The sequence below is a fragment of the Syngnathus floridae genome, chromosome 11, assembly GCF_059516105.1.
Source record: "Syngnathus floridae isolate MCC-2025c chromosome 11, RoL_Sflo_1.0, whole genome shotgun sequence".
NCBI classification, from domain to species: Eukaryota; Metazoa; Chordata; class Actinopteri; order Syngnathiformes; family Syngnathidae; genus Syngnathus; species Syngnathus floridae.
In genome coordinates this window covers 6,381,620-6,401,500 of record NC_142423.1, presented here as the reverse complement: position 1 = coordinate 6,401,500, position 19,881 = coordinate 6,381,620, and the positions used below count along the sequence as shown (strand labels likewise).

Genomic DNA, 19,881 nt, shown 5'->3' with positions numbered 1-19,881 from the left:
AGTTTTTGATTGCCCAAGTAATCACAACAAGAACTCGCACTCACTCACTCACTCACTCAAGCACTCACTCACTCAAGCACTCACTCACTCAAGCACTCACTCACTCAAGCACTCACTCACTCACTCACTCACTCACTCACTCACTCACTCACTCACTCACTCACTCACTCACTCACTCACTCACTCACTCACTCACTCACTCACTCACTCACTCACTCTCACCCAATCCACTCACTCACTCACTCACTCACTCACTCACTCACTCACTCACTCACTCACTCACTCACTCACTCACTCACTCACTCACTCACTCACTCACTCACTCACTCACTCTAATGCACACACACACTCAAAAACACACACTCACAAAAACAATACCTTTTTGTCTGTACAATTTTCAATTTATTTATAACAATATCTGTTATTTAGTTTGTAAAGTACTCCAGCAAAAATTAAACAATAGTCTCTTTCCAGAAGAAAGTCTGAGCCTCCATGCATTGTGTACTATAAAAGCTAATTGTCATTTATTTAAAAAAAAAAAAAAACGATTCAACAATAATTGGAAAATGAATGAATTTCAGCAAAACTGCTGTTGAGGGGAAACAAAAATGATTGTACTTATCTCTCAATTACAATACAAAACATATACAGCTGCGTAAAATAACACTTGCTGACAGGTAATGCCAAAATAAAACATTGTGGCATTGTCAATAATTTCCGATATTAAAGATTGGTGTTACATGCACTAAGATTATGGCTGACACATTTCTGACAGAAGCAGCATTTTGAGCGTAAGGACAAGAGTGGTAGCATTAGCAGCGGCGTGACACACCAATTAGATACGGGAGGTTAGACACAGCTCAACAACACAAATACCAAATGACCTTAATGCACTTAAAGACAGTCGTTACAAAACGGTCCACTTAAGGTAAAAATCTACTCATGACTGACATTTTAGAAAAGGTCCATTAGGATCTTGGTTTCATCTGAAAGAACCTCAAGTGAAGCCTATCACCTTCAATTCAAGGAAGACCCTGTAAATCACGTGATACCATCTGGCCATGGAGACTGGCTGTGCTTTGGTCCTCCCAGTATTGACCAGCTGATCATGTTTTGCTTGAGCACATTCAAAACATCTGCCTGGAATGTTTTACCTGGGAGCAAAGTTTTCCAACATACGCGTCACACTTCAAAACAGTCATAAAAAGCCAACGTTGGCTTCACACGTAACCATATAAAGCCTACAAAATACCATTGAATCGGAATTCTCTGCAAGGAAGACGACACAATTGTTACAAGAACATCTGCTGCTGTACACAAACCCGGACGTGTTTCTCACAATCTCGCAAAGATCCTCATGAGGCCAGGCAGGCAACAGCCGCACAAATTGGGACAACTTTGAGTTTTGCCTTCCCCTCTCAAAGTCCACACAAACAACAAACAATTGGCACTGGTGAAATGGAAATCGTTTTTAGCTTCTTTCTTTCTTCTCTTGCTCTCTATACAAGTCATAAAAAAATATTGGGACAAAAATTAAAACTGCTCTGATGATAATGACTTCTAATTTTCCATTTCATTTTGCACAGAGGTAGTGGCTATTTAGGTAAAAGGGGAAGGGACATGTGGAAATTAAAAATCTCTCATAGAAAATGTTACTTGTTTTTGACCGGAGGAATCTCAAAAGAACAAAATATAATACTGCAATCACATACAAAAGTAGTCCTTCATTTTTGTACATTTTATACAGTGTTCACACTTTTTTTTGTCCTTTTCTCTCCCACTTTTTTGTTGGATTTTTTTGTCTTTTTTTTTTTTTCTTCACTAAAAGGCAAGAAGATGCGGTGTATTTGGAATAGCGTGACGGGGTGGGCTTACGCCAACGGGTCCACGAGGGGCTCCTCCTCTCCGCGAGACAACAGCTCCTTCTTCTCGTCCGTGCTGGCCAGCGAATTGCGACTGTTTTGGGCGCCCATGTACAACGTGGCGTACACCGGGTTGGTGAAGTTTGTAGGCTGGTAAAATGACATCACAAATAGAATCGATCAGATGGCGTGTAGATTGGATGAGTGCCGCTCTGTCGGTTTTAGGGCTCAGGTCAAATAATTAAAGTAGGTTTTTGGCACCCACAGGCAGAGCTAGGATTATTGAGGAGCTTCATTTAGACAAAAATAGTGCTTTGTCACCATCTTGTGGCATTGACACATTTGAGCAATGACTGAATGAATGAATGATGAATTTGGGAGGGCTCACTGTTTACCTTATCTGGATCGAGGGTGAAGTCCGCGTCAAGCAGCTCCCCTGCGTCGTCATCAGGCTCGCCCTCGTAGATCTTGTAGGCGGGGTTTCCGATCTCAACGTTCATGGCCCCATTGGTCATCCGTTGGTGCTGGAAACCTTTCGCTCTGCACGACACAGAAAGTTCGGGAATAAGACCGAGACGCTGTTAACGGTAGCCGCACACATCCATACAATGAAGAGGCGGATCACGGCGTCACGTCCAACCAGACTGAGAAAAAGCCACAGCACAAGCAAAAACACAAACTCAGCATTCTGTCAACTCCAGAACCGATCCAGATTTCATTGCACAAAATGAACCACTGTGAATCCTCCATCACATTGCTACCATTTAAATCACCACTGGAATGTGGTAGGAATGAGCATCTTCAATTTAAATTAGGATTGTAAATGCATGATTTTGTGTTTATAGACCACTACAATGCATTCAGACATTGATTCAATGAAGTGTTGACTTTCACCTTTAATTTTAAGAAATTTCATAAGAAGGCAACTACCAATTTTTCCCAATTTTCAGGGTTGGAAATATATTTGAACAACGTCTTTAATATTTTGATGGACATTATATGACTTTTGTGACTGTCTGAAAGCATCTCCAAGACAAAAACATTGAATTGGTTCATTAAATCAGCTCACTTCTTTTAACTGTCAGTAAATGATTTTCAAATAATATTCCACTTCCAAAGATGTCATTGCGTCCAAATACATTTGGGGCCCATAAAAATTGATTTTGAAATATTTGCAGTACAGTATAGTATGTAAGATTTTGATGCTCATCCACTATGGTCATTTTTCAAATGCTCATCCCTACTTTGCAATACAATGTGACAGCATGAAAGACAATTACAGGACTACAGTATACAAACAGATCTGTTCGTTGCAGATCTGTCCCACAGCTCCTGAAGGAGGGACACTGAAGAGCTAGAATGACGTGACACTAATCACAGGACCAAACACTGCACAGCAACTAAGACTCATGGGTAAGGGGCGAGGTATAAAGAGTTGAATGAGGGTAATGGAGGCAAAAGCGTAGCCCTCCCACTCCCCCCACAACTATTACCGCAAACGTTTGGAGCCGGTTTTGCAGGGCCGGCTAGACCTGAGGAGCAGAGGAAATGCCATTACAGTGTAGGAGAGAGAAGTGAAGAAAGAAACTGGGGAAAAAAAAAAAAAAAAAAAGAATCCAAGGGAAAAGGCCTCTCTGGAGTGTAAAACGTTTCAGTATGACTCACCCTCTCATCCTTCTCCTGTACCAGAGCAACGCTCCTACAGCCAGCAAAACCAACAGGAGAAGGAGCAGCACAGGGACCACGATGGAGGCTGTGCCTGCACACACAAAATAGATTGAAGTGACATGTCAAGCGTCGTAGCAGGTTCAAGTGCATATGGGTTCACTTACGCCCTCCTGAAGTGGTGGAACCTTCACTACTGGTGACTGACTCACAGCGATGCCCCGCCCATCCAGGAGAACATCTACACGCCCACATAAATACACGAGATACAGTACATATAGTGCAAGTAGGGGCCGTTATGGTGGTTTGAACATCCAACCTCCATGATGAGACGCAAAATTTTCTCACCTGCACTCTGGAAGGCGGGTGAGAGGATTAATGGAGCACTGGCCGTTTGCGCAGTATTCATTTGTATCGCAAGTGTAGCAGCTGGGCTGGATTCTTCCATTTGCACATCTATTGAAGACAGAATGTTGAATTTTTTGTTATTACTATATATGCATAATGGGCCAGATGAAAGAATAGATGTGGCCCACGAGCCATACTTTGACCTACACCTACTTAATGGTACATTATTTCTTATTATAATCTTTTGCATTGCCAATACTAAAATATACATTTAGTAAGGCGGTGAGAGAGTCTGACTATGTCAGCCACTTAGTGTTCGAGCTGTTTACCGGCATGTGAATTCCCCTGTGGATGTAAACCTGTCCTTGGGGATACACTCTCCGTCGCGACAATAATGACACTTGTCGATCTCACATATGCTGCCAGTGAACTGAGGCAGACAGCGGCACAGTTTGGAGCCACTCGCACTCTGTAGACATGTGCCCCGGTTCAAACAGTGGCCCTCACAGCTTCCTACACACAAAAACACACACAAGCGGGTTACGTGCTGCTTTATAAACAAAATGCGCATGTTGAAGCTATTAGAGAGCACTACTCACGATATTGGCACTGGTCACCCAGGAAGTCATGAGGGCAGCTGCAGGACGGTTGGTTGCCAGCACTGACGGTGCAGTTGCCTCCATTCATGCAGTAATTCTTGCATGTGTGCAGGTTGCAGGTGGGCCCTGTAAACCCTGGCAGGCATCTGCAGGTCGGGGCGCCTGAAGAATATTGAATATTTAAAAAATAAATATTGAAAAATAAAACAAAGAAAAATATTTATAAATCCCCAAAAATCTTCACTATATGTTCCTTCCAGACGGGTGTTGGAAATCTGGAATCAAATTTCCATAAAAATCAGAAATGATCCAAAATGGAATACTGGCATTTGGGGGTCCAAGCATTTAAGAAGGGGGACAGTGCCCACATGGCCCCACCTCTAGCTGCACCACTGTGAGTGAACAGGTCATAACTGATGTTTTGATCAGTTTCTGTTTCCTACCTGTTGGCGAAGGCGCGCATGTTCCTCCGTTCTTGCAGTAGTCTCTGCACTGGTCAATCTCACATCGATCTCCTCCGTAGTTGGGCTGGCAGCGACATTTAGGTTGCTTGTGAGCGTTCAGGAAACAACTGCCACCATTCTGACACTGGACCAGGCAGGGGCCACTCGGAGGCGCTGCGGGCAATTATCATCACATTATGATCAATGCGAATTACGCAATTGCAATGCTGGTTCCATTTGGAATTTGTGTCCTTGTGAGTGTTATGCTTGCTCACAGATAGGAGACAGCGTGGGAGCGGGTTGCTTGACACACGTGCCGTTGTCCAAGGTGTGTCCGTTGGGACAGGTACACACTGGGCCACTTGGACTGAGAAGGCATAGCCATTCACATTTCTTTCTGTCGCAGGGATTGTTCACTAGAAAATACAAATGGCTCACAATAACACCACACTTTCTTCTTCTCTTCTTACTGCTGTCGCTTCACGCTAAACTCACTCTCTGGTTGTTTGTTGCGGTGGTACAAAACCAAATCAGTGGCGTGGTTCATTCTCGTCGTCAGGTTCTCCACGTCACCTTTGCCGAATTTATTGACTCGGAAGACGTGGTTGTGGATGTAGGTGATGCCGTAGATGTAGTCTTCGAAAATATCAAGACTGAAGGGTTGATGGAGCTCTGAGGAAAGAAGTGCAGTATGATGATATAAGCACAGCTAAAGGACAATACACACGACTAATCTTTTCAGTTATTCCTTTACAAAGTAAAAAGTCCCACTCAACTATTCTTGATGTTCACAGCCACGACTGCATCGCTTCCATTCAGCCTCACGCTGCCGATCAACGATAGTTTAGCATCGGCCCAATACAGGCGCTGGTTGAAGTAGTCCACGGCAAGGCCTGTGCAAAAACAGAGCAAAGTTACTAAAGGTGCTTTTCAATGGTTAGACGCGTTGGTGGATGTTCTACCGGTTGGCCACTGAATGTTTTCTTCCACTAGTGTCTCTCTCATTGTTCCATCCATGGCGGCTGTCTCAATCTTGGGGTGGTTCCCCCAGTCTGCCCAGTACATTTTCCTAGAGAATGATGTCATTTAGATTTAACACCCTTCCAATACAAATCAACTTTCCCTTTCCCCGCTTACCCTCTCGGAGGGTCGACCACGATGGCGTAAGGCTCGTCAATCATGCCTGAGATGAGAGTTTTGCGGTGGTGCCCTCCGCTAAGCTGAGCCACCTCAATGACGTCTCTACCAGAGTCGGTCCAATACAGGTTCCCTGCCACCCAGTCCACAGCAATGCCTCGGGGCATCTTCAGATCGGGGATCTAAACACAGAGAGCACCAAAGTCCACTTACACCAACAACAACAACATCAAAAGTTAATTTGTTGACTGTGTGTCTTCACCTCCACATTGGTGACCCGTGATTCCGTTTGGCGTCGGTTACGGTTGTTGTTAGGTGACGGCGAGGAAGAAGAAGGCAATTCATATGAAGATATGCGCCCCGTGTGCCAGTTGGTCCAGTAAATGCGATTTGTCTTGATGTGCACATCCATGGCATCGATGCGCACGTTGGCATCGCCCTGGAAGATTTGCTCATAGCGCCAGTTTGGCATGGAGGGGTCCAGGCCGCGGATCTCGTTGTCATCGGCGATGTACAGCACCTGTCTTTGAGCTAAGGATGAAATGAACGGATAAGATTGTGGGAATGTAAAACTGCAATGCTACACGATTAAGCTCAAATGCTAAATTCAGTACTCACTGTCAGCCTTGCAAGTATCGTTGATTCTGGTAAAGTACTTGTGGCAGCTGCACTTGTACGAGCCCTTTGTATTGTTGCAAATATGGGAACACACTCCAAACTCCCTGCACTCGTTCTTATCTGTGAGTCACAGAAAAAAAAAAGAAGTTGATGTATCATCACATGGGAGGAGAGCAGAGCAAGAACGTACCTTCACATCTATTACGGCCATAGGACTGGAAGCCCGGTTTGCAAGAGCAAAAAGAACTTGTCCCGTTGACCACGCAGTGCGCTTCATCGCCGTCGCCGCACACCGTTCTGTTGTTGCGGCAGTCGTTCAACACCGTGTCTACAAGACAATATTCGCAGGCTTAGAATTGAACGGAGAAGCAGGCAGAGCGCCCTGTCATGCCATCGCCACTCTAACATGACCGTACCTTTCTTATTGCAGTTGATTTCATCGGAGCCGTAATCCTCACAATCGTTAAAGAAGTTGCAGCGCAGGACAGAGCTGATGCAGTGGCCATTAGAGCACTGGAACTCGTCTTTTTGGCAGACTGGTGTGGATGGAGGATGTTCTGGAGTAGCACAGTTGATGAGAGGTGCATCATAAATAATGACAAAAAAAGGCAGAGAAGGTTCCCAATTTAATCTATAGCCATCGAAAATACGCCTGGAATGTTAGCATTAAGCTAGCAGCCTTGACAAAAAAAAAAAAAAAATATATATATATATATATATATATATATAAATATTTGATTGTCTTTCGTTTCAGTAATTTTCATTGGTAAGTCCAGAGCTTGAAGCAAGCACACTGTGCCTCTTATTTGGAGAACTGTGCGAGTGAGACCGTAATATCTGGCGCCAAGAAATGCAGACATAATCAACCTGACAATAAATAACAACTCACGACAGTTGAGTTCATCGCTGTTGTCCCCACAATTGTTGATCCCGTCGCAGTGTTTGGATATTGGCAGACACACACGGTCATTATGACAGCGGAACTGTCTCGTGGGCGGACACTGGAATTTAACTTGGAGAGAAAAAAAGAGCAGCTCTAAGCAGGAGGCCGTCTGCAAGCAGTCCACAGGGAAGCTGTCGATGCGATCCTCTTACCACATTCCTCTGGCTTCTCGTCAGAATTGTCTCCGCAGTCATCCTCGCCGTCACACTTCCAGCCCAGCGGTTTACACAAAGTGTTGTTGCACTGAAACTCGTCCAGGGGGCAGTGTCTTCCCACTGAAATACATCATGTACTATCTCTAGCAACTAACCCATGGTACCATTATTATCTGGTCTTTTGGTCATAAGAAAGTGTTTCTCACCGCCAGTGTCACATTTTTCCTCATCGCTACCATCCATACAGTCGGGGTCGGCGTCACAGCGCCAGCGGATGGGGATGCAGTGGCCGTTTTTGCACTGAAACTGATCGCTGTCACACTTCACATCACAGCCATTCTGGAGCAAAAGAAAAATCCCTTTCCATTGGTGTTGCCAATTTTCAAGTGTTAAAACACAAGGGGCTGCCGAGCGCTACCTCGTCCGAACCGTCGGCGCAATCGTGGTCACCGTCGCACTTCCAGCGCCCGGCAATGCAGCGGCCATTCGTGCAGGCAAATTCGCTCTCCGAACATTGGCGAGGAACTGGAGGAAGAGACTTCTCAGTTTAGAGGCAGAGCAATGCATGACAGATGTGGAAAAAAATGGAGGCGGAGGACGAGGAGGAGGAGGAGGAGGGAAAAAAAGGAGGAAGCACTGCAACAAATAATACAGCTTGCTGTCTGCTGAGCATCAAGCTGATATAATAAAGTTGTTTCAGGAATGACTCATGGGGAATAAAGTTGGGAATGGGACAGCATACTGCATACTATGCAACATGGCGGAAGATTTTTGGGGGTTTGTCAAAGGGGTCTGAAAAGGGTAAAAAAGGACAAGGACCAAGTAACTGAGGTTCTTAAGATGAAACGATGACAACACCTACCTCTGGCTCACAGCAACAGGCCAGTGTGAAATACAAGATAAATATGAGATGAGATGAGATGCGCAAAAAGACCCATTCAAATGGAATCTCCTGGTCGAGTCTCAGATTGTGGGTGTTTTTGTATTCGATGAGCGACGTACAGAATGGGAACCTACCACACTTGTCTTCATCAGAGTTATCGCCGCAGTCATTGTCGTAGTCGCATTGCCAGCGTCCGGGCACGCAGCGGTTGTTTTTACAGCGGAACTGATAAGGCTCGCACGTCCGCTCATCTGAGCAAAAAAAACAAACATTTTTAGCATTTACCATATTCTATGAATTTGTCAAAACAGTTGACTTACCGCACTCCTCTTTGGGTTCATCCGAAGCATCGCCACAATCATCCTCGCCATCGCACTTCCAGCGTGCTGGGATGCAGCGGCCCGAGTCCTTACACCGGAACTCATCCACGCCGCATGTCATTTGAGCTGCAGCACAGATGACATCGTGAGGAACAGGTAGATACATTTCACATATGCTAGATAAGACATACAAAACAAGAGTGCATGTTTTCAAACATTCATACAAGTAGATCACATTATAAACTAATCAGATCATTTTCGACTGCAACTGTGATCAAATCAGTTTCCTACGGATGTATTTTTTTTGCAAAGATATCCAAACTATATATTCAAATGGATCTTACTGCAGTTGGCAGGCTCATCAGAACCATCCACGCAGTCGTTGTCTCGGTCACACACCCACACCCGTGGAATACAGCGCTTGGTGACGGCACACTGGAACTGGTTGGGGGCGCATGTCACCTCCGCTATAAAAAAAAAAAAAAGAGCATTAGTCCATCTGACTGACAATATATTTACATCTACATACAGTGAGTACTGTTCTGGTAAAACTTACGACAATCTTTCTCATCCTCTCCCTCTCCGCAGTTGTCCTGTCCATTGCAACGGAAGATGCCGGGAATGCAGCGACTGGGGTGGGTGCATTTAAACTGACTGGGCAGGCACACATGGATGTCTGCAAGGCAGATAAATAATCACTTAGGAGATTTGGAGTGAAAAAAATTAACTTCTTAGTGTGTGGAAACATACCACAATTGGCTTCATCTGAATTGTCTTGGCAGTCGTTGTCCCCGTCGCAGATGTAGGCGGGATTTGTACAAATTCCTGTACCGCATTGGAACTGGCCTGGTCTGCACTTAAACTCAGCTAAAGTGACAAGGAATCATATTATTCCGGACGATAATGTATGATGGAAAGCACGGCGAAGAAGCATTAGCCACTTACGGCAGTCTTCGGGCTCATCCGAGCGGTCCCCACAGTCATCTTCTGTGTCACACTTCCACCAGAATGGAATACACTTGTCGTTTTTGCAAACAAACTGAAAAATCAGAAAACGGAATCATTTTGTAAATTGACATCATTTTCATTAACTAACCAAATGTACCCATTTCATTCACATGGAAAGTTTCCAAATAACGCAACCCTCTAACAAAGTTGTGATTTTAAAAAAAGCACACCTGACTGGCGGTGCAGTTGGACAAACACTGTTTGCCATCTGCTGCTAGATAAAAGTTAGTGGGGCAGGCGCATTTGTAGCCCCCTCCCGGTGAGAGTAGACACAGATTACTGCAGCCACCATTTTCCGTCTGGCAGGGGTGTTCCGCCACTGCACAACAAAGGTGAAAGAAAATTAGACATCCCACAGCAAATAGTGAAAGATGACTCGGGCATACCCTCCGGCTGGCGGTACGGATGGTAAATATGGACGTCCATTGGTCTGTGTAAGGTGCTAATCAGCAAGGTCTTGTTGATTCCCATAGTCTTATGAGCTCTGTTGATGGACTTGGTCTCCCAGTCTGTCCAGTAGATGTACTCCTCAAATAGCGTCATGGCAAAGATGTGGGGGATATCCTGGGTCAGAACTACACGTGGAAGGAAACACAAATATTTAATTAAATTAAAATACTCAACAAGCTACGCCACCGTACACCGACGTAACCGCAGGTGTGTTACCCGTGTGTCTGTTGGTTCCATCCAAGCTGGCGAAGGCGATGTAGTCCTCGCGGGCGTCGGCCCAGTAGATGCGGTCGTTGACAAAGTCCAGAGTAAGACCATTGGGCCAGGTGATCTTATCCTCCACAATGACTGTCCTGTTAGTGCCGTCCATGCCGATCCTCCCAATATGAGGGGTGTCACCCCAGTCGGACCAGTACAAGTACCTGTTAAAAAAGACAGCGGCCATCAGAGCAAGAGAGAAAATTAAATAAACAGGAGCAGCCAGTCTGCACCAAAAAAAAAAAAATCTTCATTATATAATTGCACTTACCCATAGCGTACGTCCACAGCCACAGCCCTTGGTTCTCTCAATCCATTGTTGACCAGAACTGTCCGGTAGGCACCATTCAGCTTTGAAACTTCAATTGTGTCCCGTCCCTTATCACACCAGTACAGGTTTCCTCCTACCCAGTCCACTGCAAGACCATCCGGGTTGCTGAGTGATGTGCGATGGAGAACCTGTCAATCAAAAAAAAAGGCAACTTTGAAAACAGCTCACAATTTTTTTTTTCATAGACAGTATAACTGTTGGGTTTCTGCTGCATAAGAGTAAAAAAAAAAAAGACCTGAACATCACTGCCATTGATATACATCCGACGGATCATGCTGCCCTGCGTTGTCACATCGGTCCAATAAATCATCTGTTGCCGATAGTCAAAGTCCAAAGCCACAGCATTGTTCAACCCCTGTCAAGACACAGATATTAGTCAGGACCGAGACACAGACAATAGTCAGGACCGGCGGCGAACCCTCGCAGAAGCTTCATGAAATCTGCAGAGCTCACCTGTTTGAGGAGCGTGTAATTGGAGCCATCCAAGTTGAGTTTACGTAGATAGTAGCGGTTGGCAAAGATCAGGAAGGGCTCCTCATCTGTGTGAAAAAGGGCAACTATTTAGAATCGTTCAAAGGATGGGAGACAATTTGCATGTCATGAATTGTCATTCTGTGATGATGAGTGAATGAGCAGATGCGCCGTCACTTACCAGATGTGGATTTGCATATGGTGGGGTTTTCTGGACTAAGCTGGAATCCCTCAACACACATGCAGTGGAAGCTGCCATGTGTGTTGATGCAGCGCTGTGTGCAGGGGTAGGTGCTTGTACACTCGTCCACGTCCACGCACGTCTTGCCGTCATCTTTCAGCCGGAATCCAGGGTGACATCTACACTGTGAGGTGACAAAGCGAGCGGCACGTAAAGCCCCCGGTCTACATTGCATCACAAGTCACTCTCATGACATTGGCTTACCTTGAAGCCTATTTTCAGGTCCTCGCAAAGCTGAGAGCAGCCGCTCAGTTTGGTGTTCAGGCACTCGTTGATAAAGCAGTTGAGCTCATCTGAGCCATCGCCGCAGTCGTCTTTGTGATCGCAGAGTAACGTCTCGTTGATACATTTCCCGTTGTTGCAGGCGTACGCCGTGTCGTTGCATTTTTTCTCTGAAGAATCATCATTGTTGAATGCCATGACACAAATAAGACAATACACCATGTTGATGTAAATACAATGAAAATAACCTGGGCCCGTGCAGCGTGGATTCTTGGGGGCTTCGTCCGAGTGGTCGTGGCAGTCAAAGTCCCCATCGCACTCCCATGAGCTTTGAATGAGGCAGCGTCCATTGGCGCAGTGGAACTCATTGGGTCTACACGTTGGGTATTCTGTAGCATGCGGTTGAAAGGGGAATTGAGGTGTAGGTATCACCAACTTGGTTTGTAAAAAAAAAAATTCGCTTACCGCACTCCTGCGACTCATCCGAGCCGTCGCTGCAGTCATTGTCGTGGTCGCAAACAAAGTGCTTAGGGATGCACTGCCGGTTTTGGCACATGAACTCGTTGTTGCTGCATGTGTTGTTGAAGACTGGGCCATAAAGAAACATAAAATATATAATATCAGTGAATGAATGACTTTGATTATATCCAAGCCTTGCCTACTGTGTACTCACCACAGCCAGCTTTGACGCTCTCATCAGCCCCATCGGGACAGTCTTTGTCTCCGTCACATTTCCAGCGCTGAGGGATACACATGTGGGAGCCGGGACACTGGAAAGCTTCGGGACTGCACGTTTTGGTCTCTGTCAAAAAGAAGAAGAAACAATCAGAACCTATGGTCACTGTTTTTGATTGCACTGTTTTCATGGTGGCCATGTTGGCAGTGGCGATGTTCCCATAAAAACGCATGGGCATACGTGGCGGACATTTTAGTAGGGGCAAGTGAACATTAGCTTAGGTCTAAGGAGCAAGTTGCATCTAGCTTCTCATTGTTTTAAAGTCATGAACATGTTGAGCTATGTTGCTAAAACCTCACTCAACTTTCAAAAAGGAATCGGTAGTCCAAGGGAGCTCTTGTTTACAATGCTTGACCTACAACCACGAGGAACTACTGCCTTTTTTTTTTTTTGCCTCTAATATGTTTCCAGGCGGCATCCCCTCAGCGGAGAATACCTCCCGGAGGAAATACTGTATGACGAGAGCTGGCACTAAAGTAAGGTGAGAGAGAGGACTGAATGGGAGAAAGGAGATTTGTGTTCCCACAGTCTTCCATTAATCATTCAGTTGACAAGATGAACTATGGGCAGTTACCGCTTGTGGAATAGCAAGCGGCAAACATACTAAGTACTGTGACAATCTGTTCTGAAGACACAAAAGAGGCACTGCAGGTCTGTAATTTCTGCTGAAAATGGAATTTTACTCACTGCATTTACTGTCCTCATCACTGCCATCGCCACAGTCATCCGCTCCGTCACACACCCATGAGTTAGTAATGCAGCGGTGGTTGGCGCACTCAAACTGGGAGGCCGAGCAGAATTTACCTGAATGTTGTAGAGGGAGCGGGTTAACAGCGTGATGTCGCCCAGCGTCGTTCGACTCCGAGTATGCGGACTTACCACAGTGAGCCTCGTCGGCACCGTTATCGCAATCGTTCTCTTTGTCGCACGTCCAACTCATGGGGATGCACCTTCCACTGGGACAGGCGAAGAAAGTCGTCGGGCACTTGGTTTTTCCACTGCCTAGAAAAGCACAGACAAAGCCAATTTAATTATAGCCGCTTATCATAAACAACAGGAGTAATGTCATTTGCATTGTTGGGGTTTTCCAAGAACAATAATTTTCATTTGCCATTTGGAACAATCCAGCAGTGGACGTTATGCTTTTGTTGTTAAATGAAAAACGAGCATTCATAGATCACTGCCTTCAGATTTGGCGAAAATCAATGTGCACTGCAGAACCTGGGCAATTTCTTTCATCAGAAAGGTCTCCGCAGTCGTTAGCCCCGTCACACTGCCACGCCGGGTCATAGCAGAGGGTGGTGAACTCGCACTTCTGAAATGTCACTCCCTTCACTCCCAAGCGGAAATAACTGGAACAGTCTGTGGCAGCTTTAAAAAAGAGCGAGAAGCGCACAAATTACTTTACAGCTCGGTCTGGGGCCGCCGCCCTTTTTTGTTCCACCTCTTTTTATTTTTCCGCAACAGGCTTTTTAATTTTGACTTACTGCAGTTCATCTCGTCACTGGCGTCTTCACAGTCCACTTTTTGGTCACACTTGCTGGAGTTTGTGATGCAACTTCCATCTCTGCACTGAAACTGTTCGGCTGAGCACAGTGTGGCTGACAAGCAGAAAAATGGAAGATCAGAATGTGATCATCAATAACATCCTGAGTGGACCTGACCTAATATAAAATACCATCTCCCCATTAGAAATAATTTGCTTTGTGAATCGACATTTAGCCTAAAATGGTATTGACGGTCTTACTGTTGCAGAAAAGCTCATCAGAATTGTCCCCGCAGTCGTCCTGTCCGTTACACCAGGAGTGATGCCCGATGCAGCGGCCATTCACGCAACGCCTGAAGCCCTTCTTGCATGAACGGTTGGCTGGAACAAAATTTGGTATGATATAGCACACAAAAATAGAATTGATATATTGGGCCTTTACGCCTCATTAAAACAGAGTACTAAGTCTTACCACAGTAAGACTGCTTCTCATCCGATTTGTCCTTGCAGTGGGCCATGCCGTCGCAAGTCAGCGTGTAGTTGACACAATCTCCGTTACCGCACTCAAACTCGTCGATGGGATTGCAGGTCGCGTTCAGAGCTGCAGTGGGAGGATAAAAAAATGATTCATAATTTGAAAAACGATTGAATTAATCAGGGGAAATTCAATTCCTTTCGTCCAAAATGATATTGTCATTCAATACAGCACTGCATTACCTATGCAAGTGTTGTCTTCCAAAAGCTTCCTGTCACCGCGACAACTGCAGTTGACCCTCCCTTCCGAAGTCAGCAGACACAGGTCCTGACATCCTCCATTGTTAACACGGCACAGAGAGAACTCACCTGTGCACAGGGGAACATTTGCTGTCAACCGCGACACGAGGGCCTTACTTTTACAACCTTCAGTACATTTGGTTGGATTCAGATCATTGCAACAGACTGAGAGCTTTTGAAGAAAAGAATAACTCCCACAAAGGCAGCGGAAAATACTCACAGCTGTTTGTGTCGTTGGCCACGGCGGCGATTCCCATTGGCTGCTGAGGTATATCAGCACGCAGAACCTTCATGTCTCCTCCGGTGTATTTGTCGGCCCGAAGCACAGCCCTCCTCACCCAGTCCGTCCAGAAGATGTAGTCTCCGTATACGGCCAGGCCGAACGGATGCACAGGTTCATTCTTCAGTACCACCTACAGGGGGAAGCACAAGCACACTTATGGATTGCCGCATTCAGGAAATTCCAATCTGGGAGAGGACAAACAAACCCACAGATCATAATATGCAATCACACTGCAGTATAAATATTGCGTTGTGTTTGAGCAATGCGTGGGTGTCTCTCACATAGCGTCTGCTGCCGTCGTACTCGCAGCGCTCAATCTTATCCAGGGTGGCGTCGGAGAAGTAAAGCTTTTCAGCGCGGTGGTCGATGGCCAAGCCGTTGGGGGTTCGGATGTCAGTGCCGATGATCACGATCACGTTGGACCCAGTCAGTGTGGCGCGCATGATACTGGGGGACTGCTCGTTCCAGTTGGTCCAGAACATCAGGCTGTGGTGGTGGGATAATTTTGGAACGTTAACAAGGTGGTAAGGAGTGAAACATTTTGTGAGAAGTATAAGATGACGACCTTTGGCACTCGTCAAGTACAAAGGCTCTGGGGTGGTCGTCTCCTGACATGGAGACCACGGTGTGCCGATCAACAGCACCCCAATGGCTCTGATCCACAGTGTGACGGGTGATGGTTGAAGTGGTGTAGCTGGTCCAGTACAGCATATCCCAGCCCCTGTGGTATGCCAGACCCTCCACTGAGCCCACATCTACAAAAACACACCAAACGTGGAGAGAGCAAGTTGAGCAAAAGGACAAATAAGCACAGGGGCGTTTGCGTTACAGCCAACGACACCACCTGATACAGCAGATGGCGTTTTGGTGGAAAAACATTACCAAATATACATGTCGTAATTAACACAATTTACAAAAGCAACATTTAGATCATAAACCTGTTTTTGAGTGGCATTACCCAGACTATTATTATTATTATCAACTCTCCTTGTGCTTTAAATGCTTTGTGAATAAAACTCTTGTGAGAAAAACACCACACGAGGCATTCAACAGCTAGTAGACGCTTGTTACAAACTGCCAACCATTATTATCTGTTCAGTTTAGAACATTGCTAATTAGAAAAAAGTTTTTTTTATCTATTTATAAACACAACAACAAATGAGAGATAAAATGAAGCGGGAAAAAGAGGAAGCATGTGAAATGGCAACAGAGTGGAAGAGTCAGAGGCTATTAAAGTGCTAAAATGCAGGAACGCAATGTCCTCTTTGTGAATGTCATTTACAAAAAAAATAATAAATCACTGCGTCATTAATCACAGCAGCTAACAGACATCACGTTGCTAATCGTCCCAAAGAGCGAAGGTGCTTCGATTAAATCCGCTGTTGCCTTTTAACAGCTGTGGACCGATGGCGAGCTTCGCCACCAGGCGAGACACTTGACACAAAAACTCAATATCTGCCTTGCAATTCCCTGAACATGAGTCAACATTTGTCTCTGCAGAAGCCACTAGAGAGCCAAGTGAAGGATTTTCCACCCACTTAGAGGAGCTCAATCCTCCCTGCTGTTTTGCCTCCTAAATTTTTGCCGGCCACTTAAGTTTACCTCTGCATTGACCCACACGAACACATAGCGCAGTTTTAAGTAAAGGTGACAAAACTCTTATGAACTATTCTGTCTTGCGCTCACAATGTCAGTCGAAGCAAACGAGATTGCAGGTCAGTGTTTGTCAATTATTAGCCAGGTATCTGATAGCAAACAATAATTTATGATTTCTCAATATAGTTGACATATACAAGCACACACTACAACAAAACAGCTAGAATTGAAAAGTAAAGAATCTGCTGCTGAATTTCACTCTACCGTTTACAATTATAAACAGTCAGACTGACTCAGATTTCCGCACAGATGAGTTTCAAGTCAATCTGCTGATTTATATGAGCTTGTCTAATTTTCATCAATAGGTGTGCAAAAAGCCCAAAACAATTGCATCCTTTGAGAAATTGAACAGACCCTGGGAAAAACTATGTTCGGCCTCCGAGGGACCGCCCGCAGCAAGCGGGTTAGCCAATGGCCGTGCTGCCTTATGATAATCAGTCCAGAGTTCACCGGCCGATGGCTCGCCTTTATCTTGCCTCGCTGTAAAGCTATGCAACATTTCTTTTCCTCCCCAAGAGAAGTGAAGGCTTTAATATGGCTCGCTGCGAAGCGATCTGGCAAAGATGTCATGTGGAGCTACTTGGAGGTGATGAGAAACAAAACAAACTGCCATAGTGAAAAAGTTACCGGGATTCTTGAAGGATTGATTTTGTTCATTCAGAACCGACAAGCATAAATTAAATTCTTTGGATGTGTGGATTCATTTTAACAACATAACAGGCTCCCTGTGGCGTTTTGAAGAAAAAGGTTGGAAATTGCTATTTTTTTGTCATGCTTAAAGTGGCATTCATTCACAATGTGAGCAATTCTTTCCACTTGTCTTATCTGCAGTTTTACGAGAACCTTGAGCATGACTGCGGTGACAAGCGTGACTCAAGTGAAGATATAAAAATGCTGCTGTGGAACTCTGCTGCAGTCGAGGATCGGCACGGGAACAGCAGTGACAATGGGGTCGGAAATGTGGAACGGGTCCTCGTCCCTATTTTTGATGCCGTGATCTTGGTTTTGGGTGTCGGGGGGCACACAACGGTGATGGTGATCCTATGCAGGAGGAACAGGGGGAGGACGGCTCGGTCAGGAACAGGTACGGACATCCTCCTGCTGGCCCTGAGTTTTGCGGATCTTCTTCTGCTCTCCACGCTTCCCTTCCACACGGCCGCCATCGCCTTGCAGCGATGGCCTTTCGGGGAATTCCTGTGTCGTTTGGTGGGATTTTTGGGATCGACCTGCACCTCGGCCAGCGCTTTTACGTTGTCCAACCTGGCGGTGTCGCGCTACATGACGGTGGTGCACCCCACCCGAACTTACCGCTTCCTATCTCCACGCCACGTCGCCATGACGGCCGGACTTCTTTGGGTCCCGGCTTGCGCTCTGGCGGCACCCCAGCTGGTGTTTCGTTTTGTAGGAAGCTCTCCAGATAACCCGGACGCCCTTGCTTGCTTTGCTTTCCTCTACCACCAGGATCAGCTCATTTATGGATTGGTCCACTTTTTGGTGGCCTTCTTGCTCCCCCTGGTCACCATCGCCATCGCTTACGGTAATATCTACCTGTTCCTGTGGAGGACTCGGAACGCTGTTCAGGCTCCTCAAGTCGAACGTTACCAGAGAAAGGTCACCCAAACGTCAGCAATACTGGTGCTGGCGTTTACTCTGTGCTGGCTGCCTTCTTATGGCTTAACACTGGCCTTGCTATCTGACAAAAGCTCAGGGGCCACCGGCTCATCGCCACGTTACGGCCCGTTCAGCGTGTTCGCACGACTCATGGCCATCGCGTCGACGGTGTTGAACCCCATCCTCTATGTGCTCATCTCCCAAAAGTTTCGACAGGATCTGCTGAGGCTGTTTAAGAGGGAAAGGAAGCGAGCCAATGGGGGTGGGGCCATCTGATTGACAGTAATTACTCAGCGGCTACACAAACACGGGGCTGAGTCACACCACTTGTAATTACAATTAATCATTTAAAAGACTGCTAGGAAAGAACGGGCACTCCAGAGGATTACTCAACAAGTTGGGAAGAATCTCACTGCTTGGTTGAAATCATGCATAGAAATCATTGAAGACACCCCAAAGGAATGTTGAGATTATCAAGAAGCAGGAATACTCACTCTCGACAACAGTCTTGCGGTCTGATCCATCATCGCTGATCTGCTGGATGTTGCCAAAGTGGATGTCGCTGAAGAAGACCCGATTGGCTCCCTTCCCTCCTCCCCCTCTGTAATCGAAGGTCAGCGCTATGACGTTCTTCATGTGCTCGGGGTCTTCAAACGGTTTGATGGGCGCGTTCAGGTTGTTTTCATCCGAGAGGTGGACGCTCTTTAGTATGGTGCGCTCCGAATAGAGCAGGTAGCCGTCGTAGTCGCGGCAGGTGCGTCCGTCTTCGGCCAGCATGCCGTGAGCGCAGGCGCACGTGCGCTGGCCGTTGCCGCTGTACAGACAAAGCTGCTGGCATCCGCCGTTCTTGACTTTGCACACGTTTGTTCCTGCACGGACATACAGAATATGGTCAGAAACATTCTTTTGGAATTGCCAGCATTTTTAAAATGAGACATTTAACTACACTCCTGGTACCTTCATTTGGATCAATCTTATAAGTGCTGATATAAATTTTGCATTAATTCTGCCTCTGTAAACATAACGCTCAGTTTTCATTTAATCTGTCAAAATGGTAATCATTTAACAATTTGTTAATAATAATGTAAAACAGATTATTTTTTTACCCATTTCCTGTGACTTAAAAGAAAATCTGTAAGTAGTATTATATTTGTTAAGGCATAATTTGGTTCTATGACAAGTACGAATGTACCTCAAGTTGTGGCTACAGACTACGAGCACACATATTCAGGTGCATCTCCATAAATCAGAACATTGTAGACAGGTTCATTCATCTGTGCTCAATTCCAAATGTGAACCGTATATTACACTCACCGATTAAACACATGAGGAAATATTTTATGCATGCTGTTGCGTTTTATTGCAATCATTTCGTGATTAA

General features: G+C 45.7%; 2 protein-coding genes across 6 annotated transcripts in view; one reads left to right on the top strand and one right to left on the bottom strand.

Annotated features, from left to right (window-relative positions):
* Positions 1-375: 375 nt before the first annotated feature.
* The window catches only part of LOC148390626 (low-density lipoprotein receptor-related protein 1-like), a 69,630-nt gene continuing 50,124 nt past the window's right edge, over positions 376-19,881 (bottom strand). The window contains exons 41-90 of one of the 4 annotated variants that reach the window (XM_088390318.1): positions 18,995-19,369; positions 15,799-15,988; positions 15,515-15,719; positions 15,171-15,363; positions 14,894-15,019; positions 14,649-14,777; positions 14,438-14,557; positions 14,178-14,291; positions 13,912-14,061; positions 13,570-13,692; positions 13,378-13,494; positions 12,628-12,756; positions 12,420-12,542; positions 12,203-12,343; positions 11,937-12,124; positions 11,673-11,856; positions 11,474-11,559; positions 11,256-11,375; positions 10,961-11,148; positions 10,648-10,853; positions 10,368-10,556; positions 10,152-10,300; positions 9,919-10,012; positions 9,724-9,840; positions 9,530-9,649; positions 9,318-9,440; positions 8,974-9,099; positions 8,788-8,904; positions 8,189-8,295; positions 7,977-8,109; positions 7,768-7,890; positions 7,562-7,684; positions 7,089-7,229; positions 6,863-7,000; positions 6,673-6,792; positions 6,317-6,585; positions 6,055-6,236; positions 5,880-5,986; positions 5,694-5,810; positions 5,413-5,589; positions 5,193-5,333; positions 4,918-5,091; positions 4,475-4,636; positions 4,205-4,388; positions 3,876-3,983; positions 3,695-3,768; positions 3,528-3,621; positions 3,356-3,394; positions 2,258-2,402; positions 376-2,012 (exon numbers count right to left, since the gene is read on the bottom strand). In XM_088390318.1, coding sequence (XP_088246444.1) covers positions 1,872-2,012; positions 2,258-2,402; positions 3,356-3,394; positions 3,528-3,621; positions 3,695-3,768; positions 3,876-3,983; positions 4,205-4,388; positions 4,475-4,636; positions 4,918-5,091; positions 5,193-5,333; positions 5,413-5,589; positions 5,694-5,810; positions 5,880-5,986; positions 6,055-6,236; positions 6,317-6,585; positions 6,673-6,792; positions 6,863-7,000; positions 7,089-7,229; positions 7,562-7,684; positions 7,768-7,890; positions 7,977-8,109; positions 8,189-8,295; positions 8,788-8,904; positions 8,974-9,099; positions 9,318-9,440; positions 9,530-9,649; positions 9,724-9,840; positions 9,919-10,012; positions 10,152-10,300; positions 10,368-10,556; positions 10,648-10,853; positions 10,961-11,148; positions 11,256-11,375; positions 11,474-11,559; positions 11,673-11,856; positions 11,937-12,124; positions 12,203-12,343; positions 12,420-12,542; positions 12,628-12,756; positions 13,378-13,494; positions 13,570-13,692; positions 13,912-14,061; positions 14,178-14,291; positions 14,438-14,557; positions 14,649-14,777; positions 14,894-15,019; positions 15,171-15,363; positions 15,515-15,719; positions 15,799-15,988; positions 18,995-19,369 — 7,241 coding nt within the window. In that variant the 3' untranslated portion in view covers positions 376-1,871. Of the gene's footprint in view, positions 2,013-2,257; positions 2,403-3,355; positions 3,395-3,527; positions 3,622-3,694; positions 3,769-3,875; positions 3,984-4,204; positions 4,389-4,474; positions 4,637-4,917; positions 5,092-5,192; positions 5,334-5,412; positions 5,590-5,693; positions 5,811-5,879; positions 5,987-6,054; positions 6,237-6,316; positions 6,586-6,672; positions 6,793-6,862; positions 7,001-7,088; positions 7,230-7,561; positions 7,685-7,767; positions 7,891-7,976; positions 8,110-8,188; positions 8,296-8,787; positions 8,905-8,973; positions 9,100-9,317; positions 9,441-9,529; positions 9,650-9,723; positions 9,841-9,918; positions 10,013-10,151; positions 10,301-10,367; positions 10,557-10,647; positions 10,854-10,960; positions 11,149-11,255; positions 11,376-11,473; positions 11,560-11,672; positions 11,857-11,936; positions 12,125-12,202; positions 12,344-12,419; positions 12,543-12,627; positions 12,757-13,377; positions 13,693-13,911; positions 14,062-14,177; positions 14,292-14,437; positions 14,558-14,648; positions 14,778-14,893; positions 15,020-15,170; positions 15,364-15,514; positions 15,720-15,798; positions 15,989-18,994; positions 19,370-19,881 lie in introns of all 4 variants that reach the window. The other 3 variants (XM_088390316.1, XM_088390319.1, XM_088390317.1) reach the window with 3 other exon arrangements.
* Positions 15,505-19,841, top strand: LOC148390627 (galanin receptor type 2-like). Of its 2 annotated transcripts, none has more exons than XM_088390323.1 (2): positions 15,505-15,757; positions 17,721-19,841. In XM_088390323.1, exon 2 carries the CDS (start codon positions 17,781-17,783, stop codon positions 18,774-18,776), a length of 996 nt encoding a protein of 331 aa, XP_088246449.1. In that variant the 5' UTR covers positions 15,505-15,757; positions 17,721-17,780; the 3' UTR covers positions 18,777-19,841. The 2 variants fall into 2 exon arrangements, with proteins under 2 accessions (XP_088246449.1, XP_088246448.1); XM_088390322.1 differs by lacking the exon at positions 15,505-15,757 and adding an exon at positions 15,777-17,636.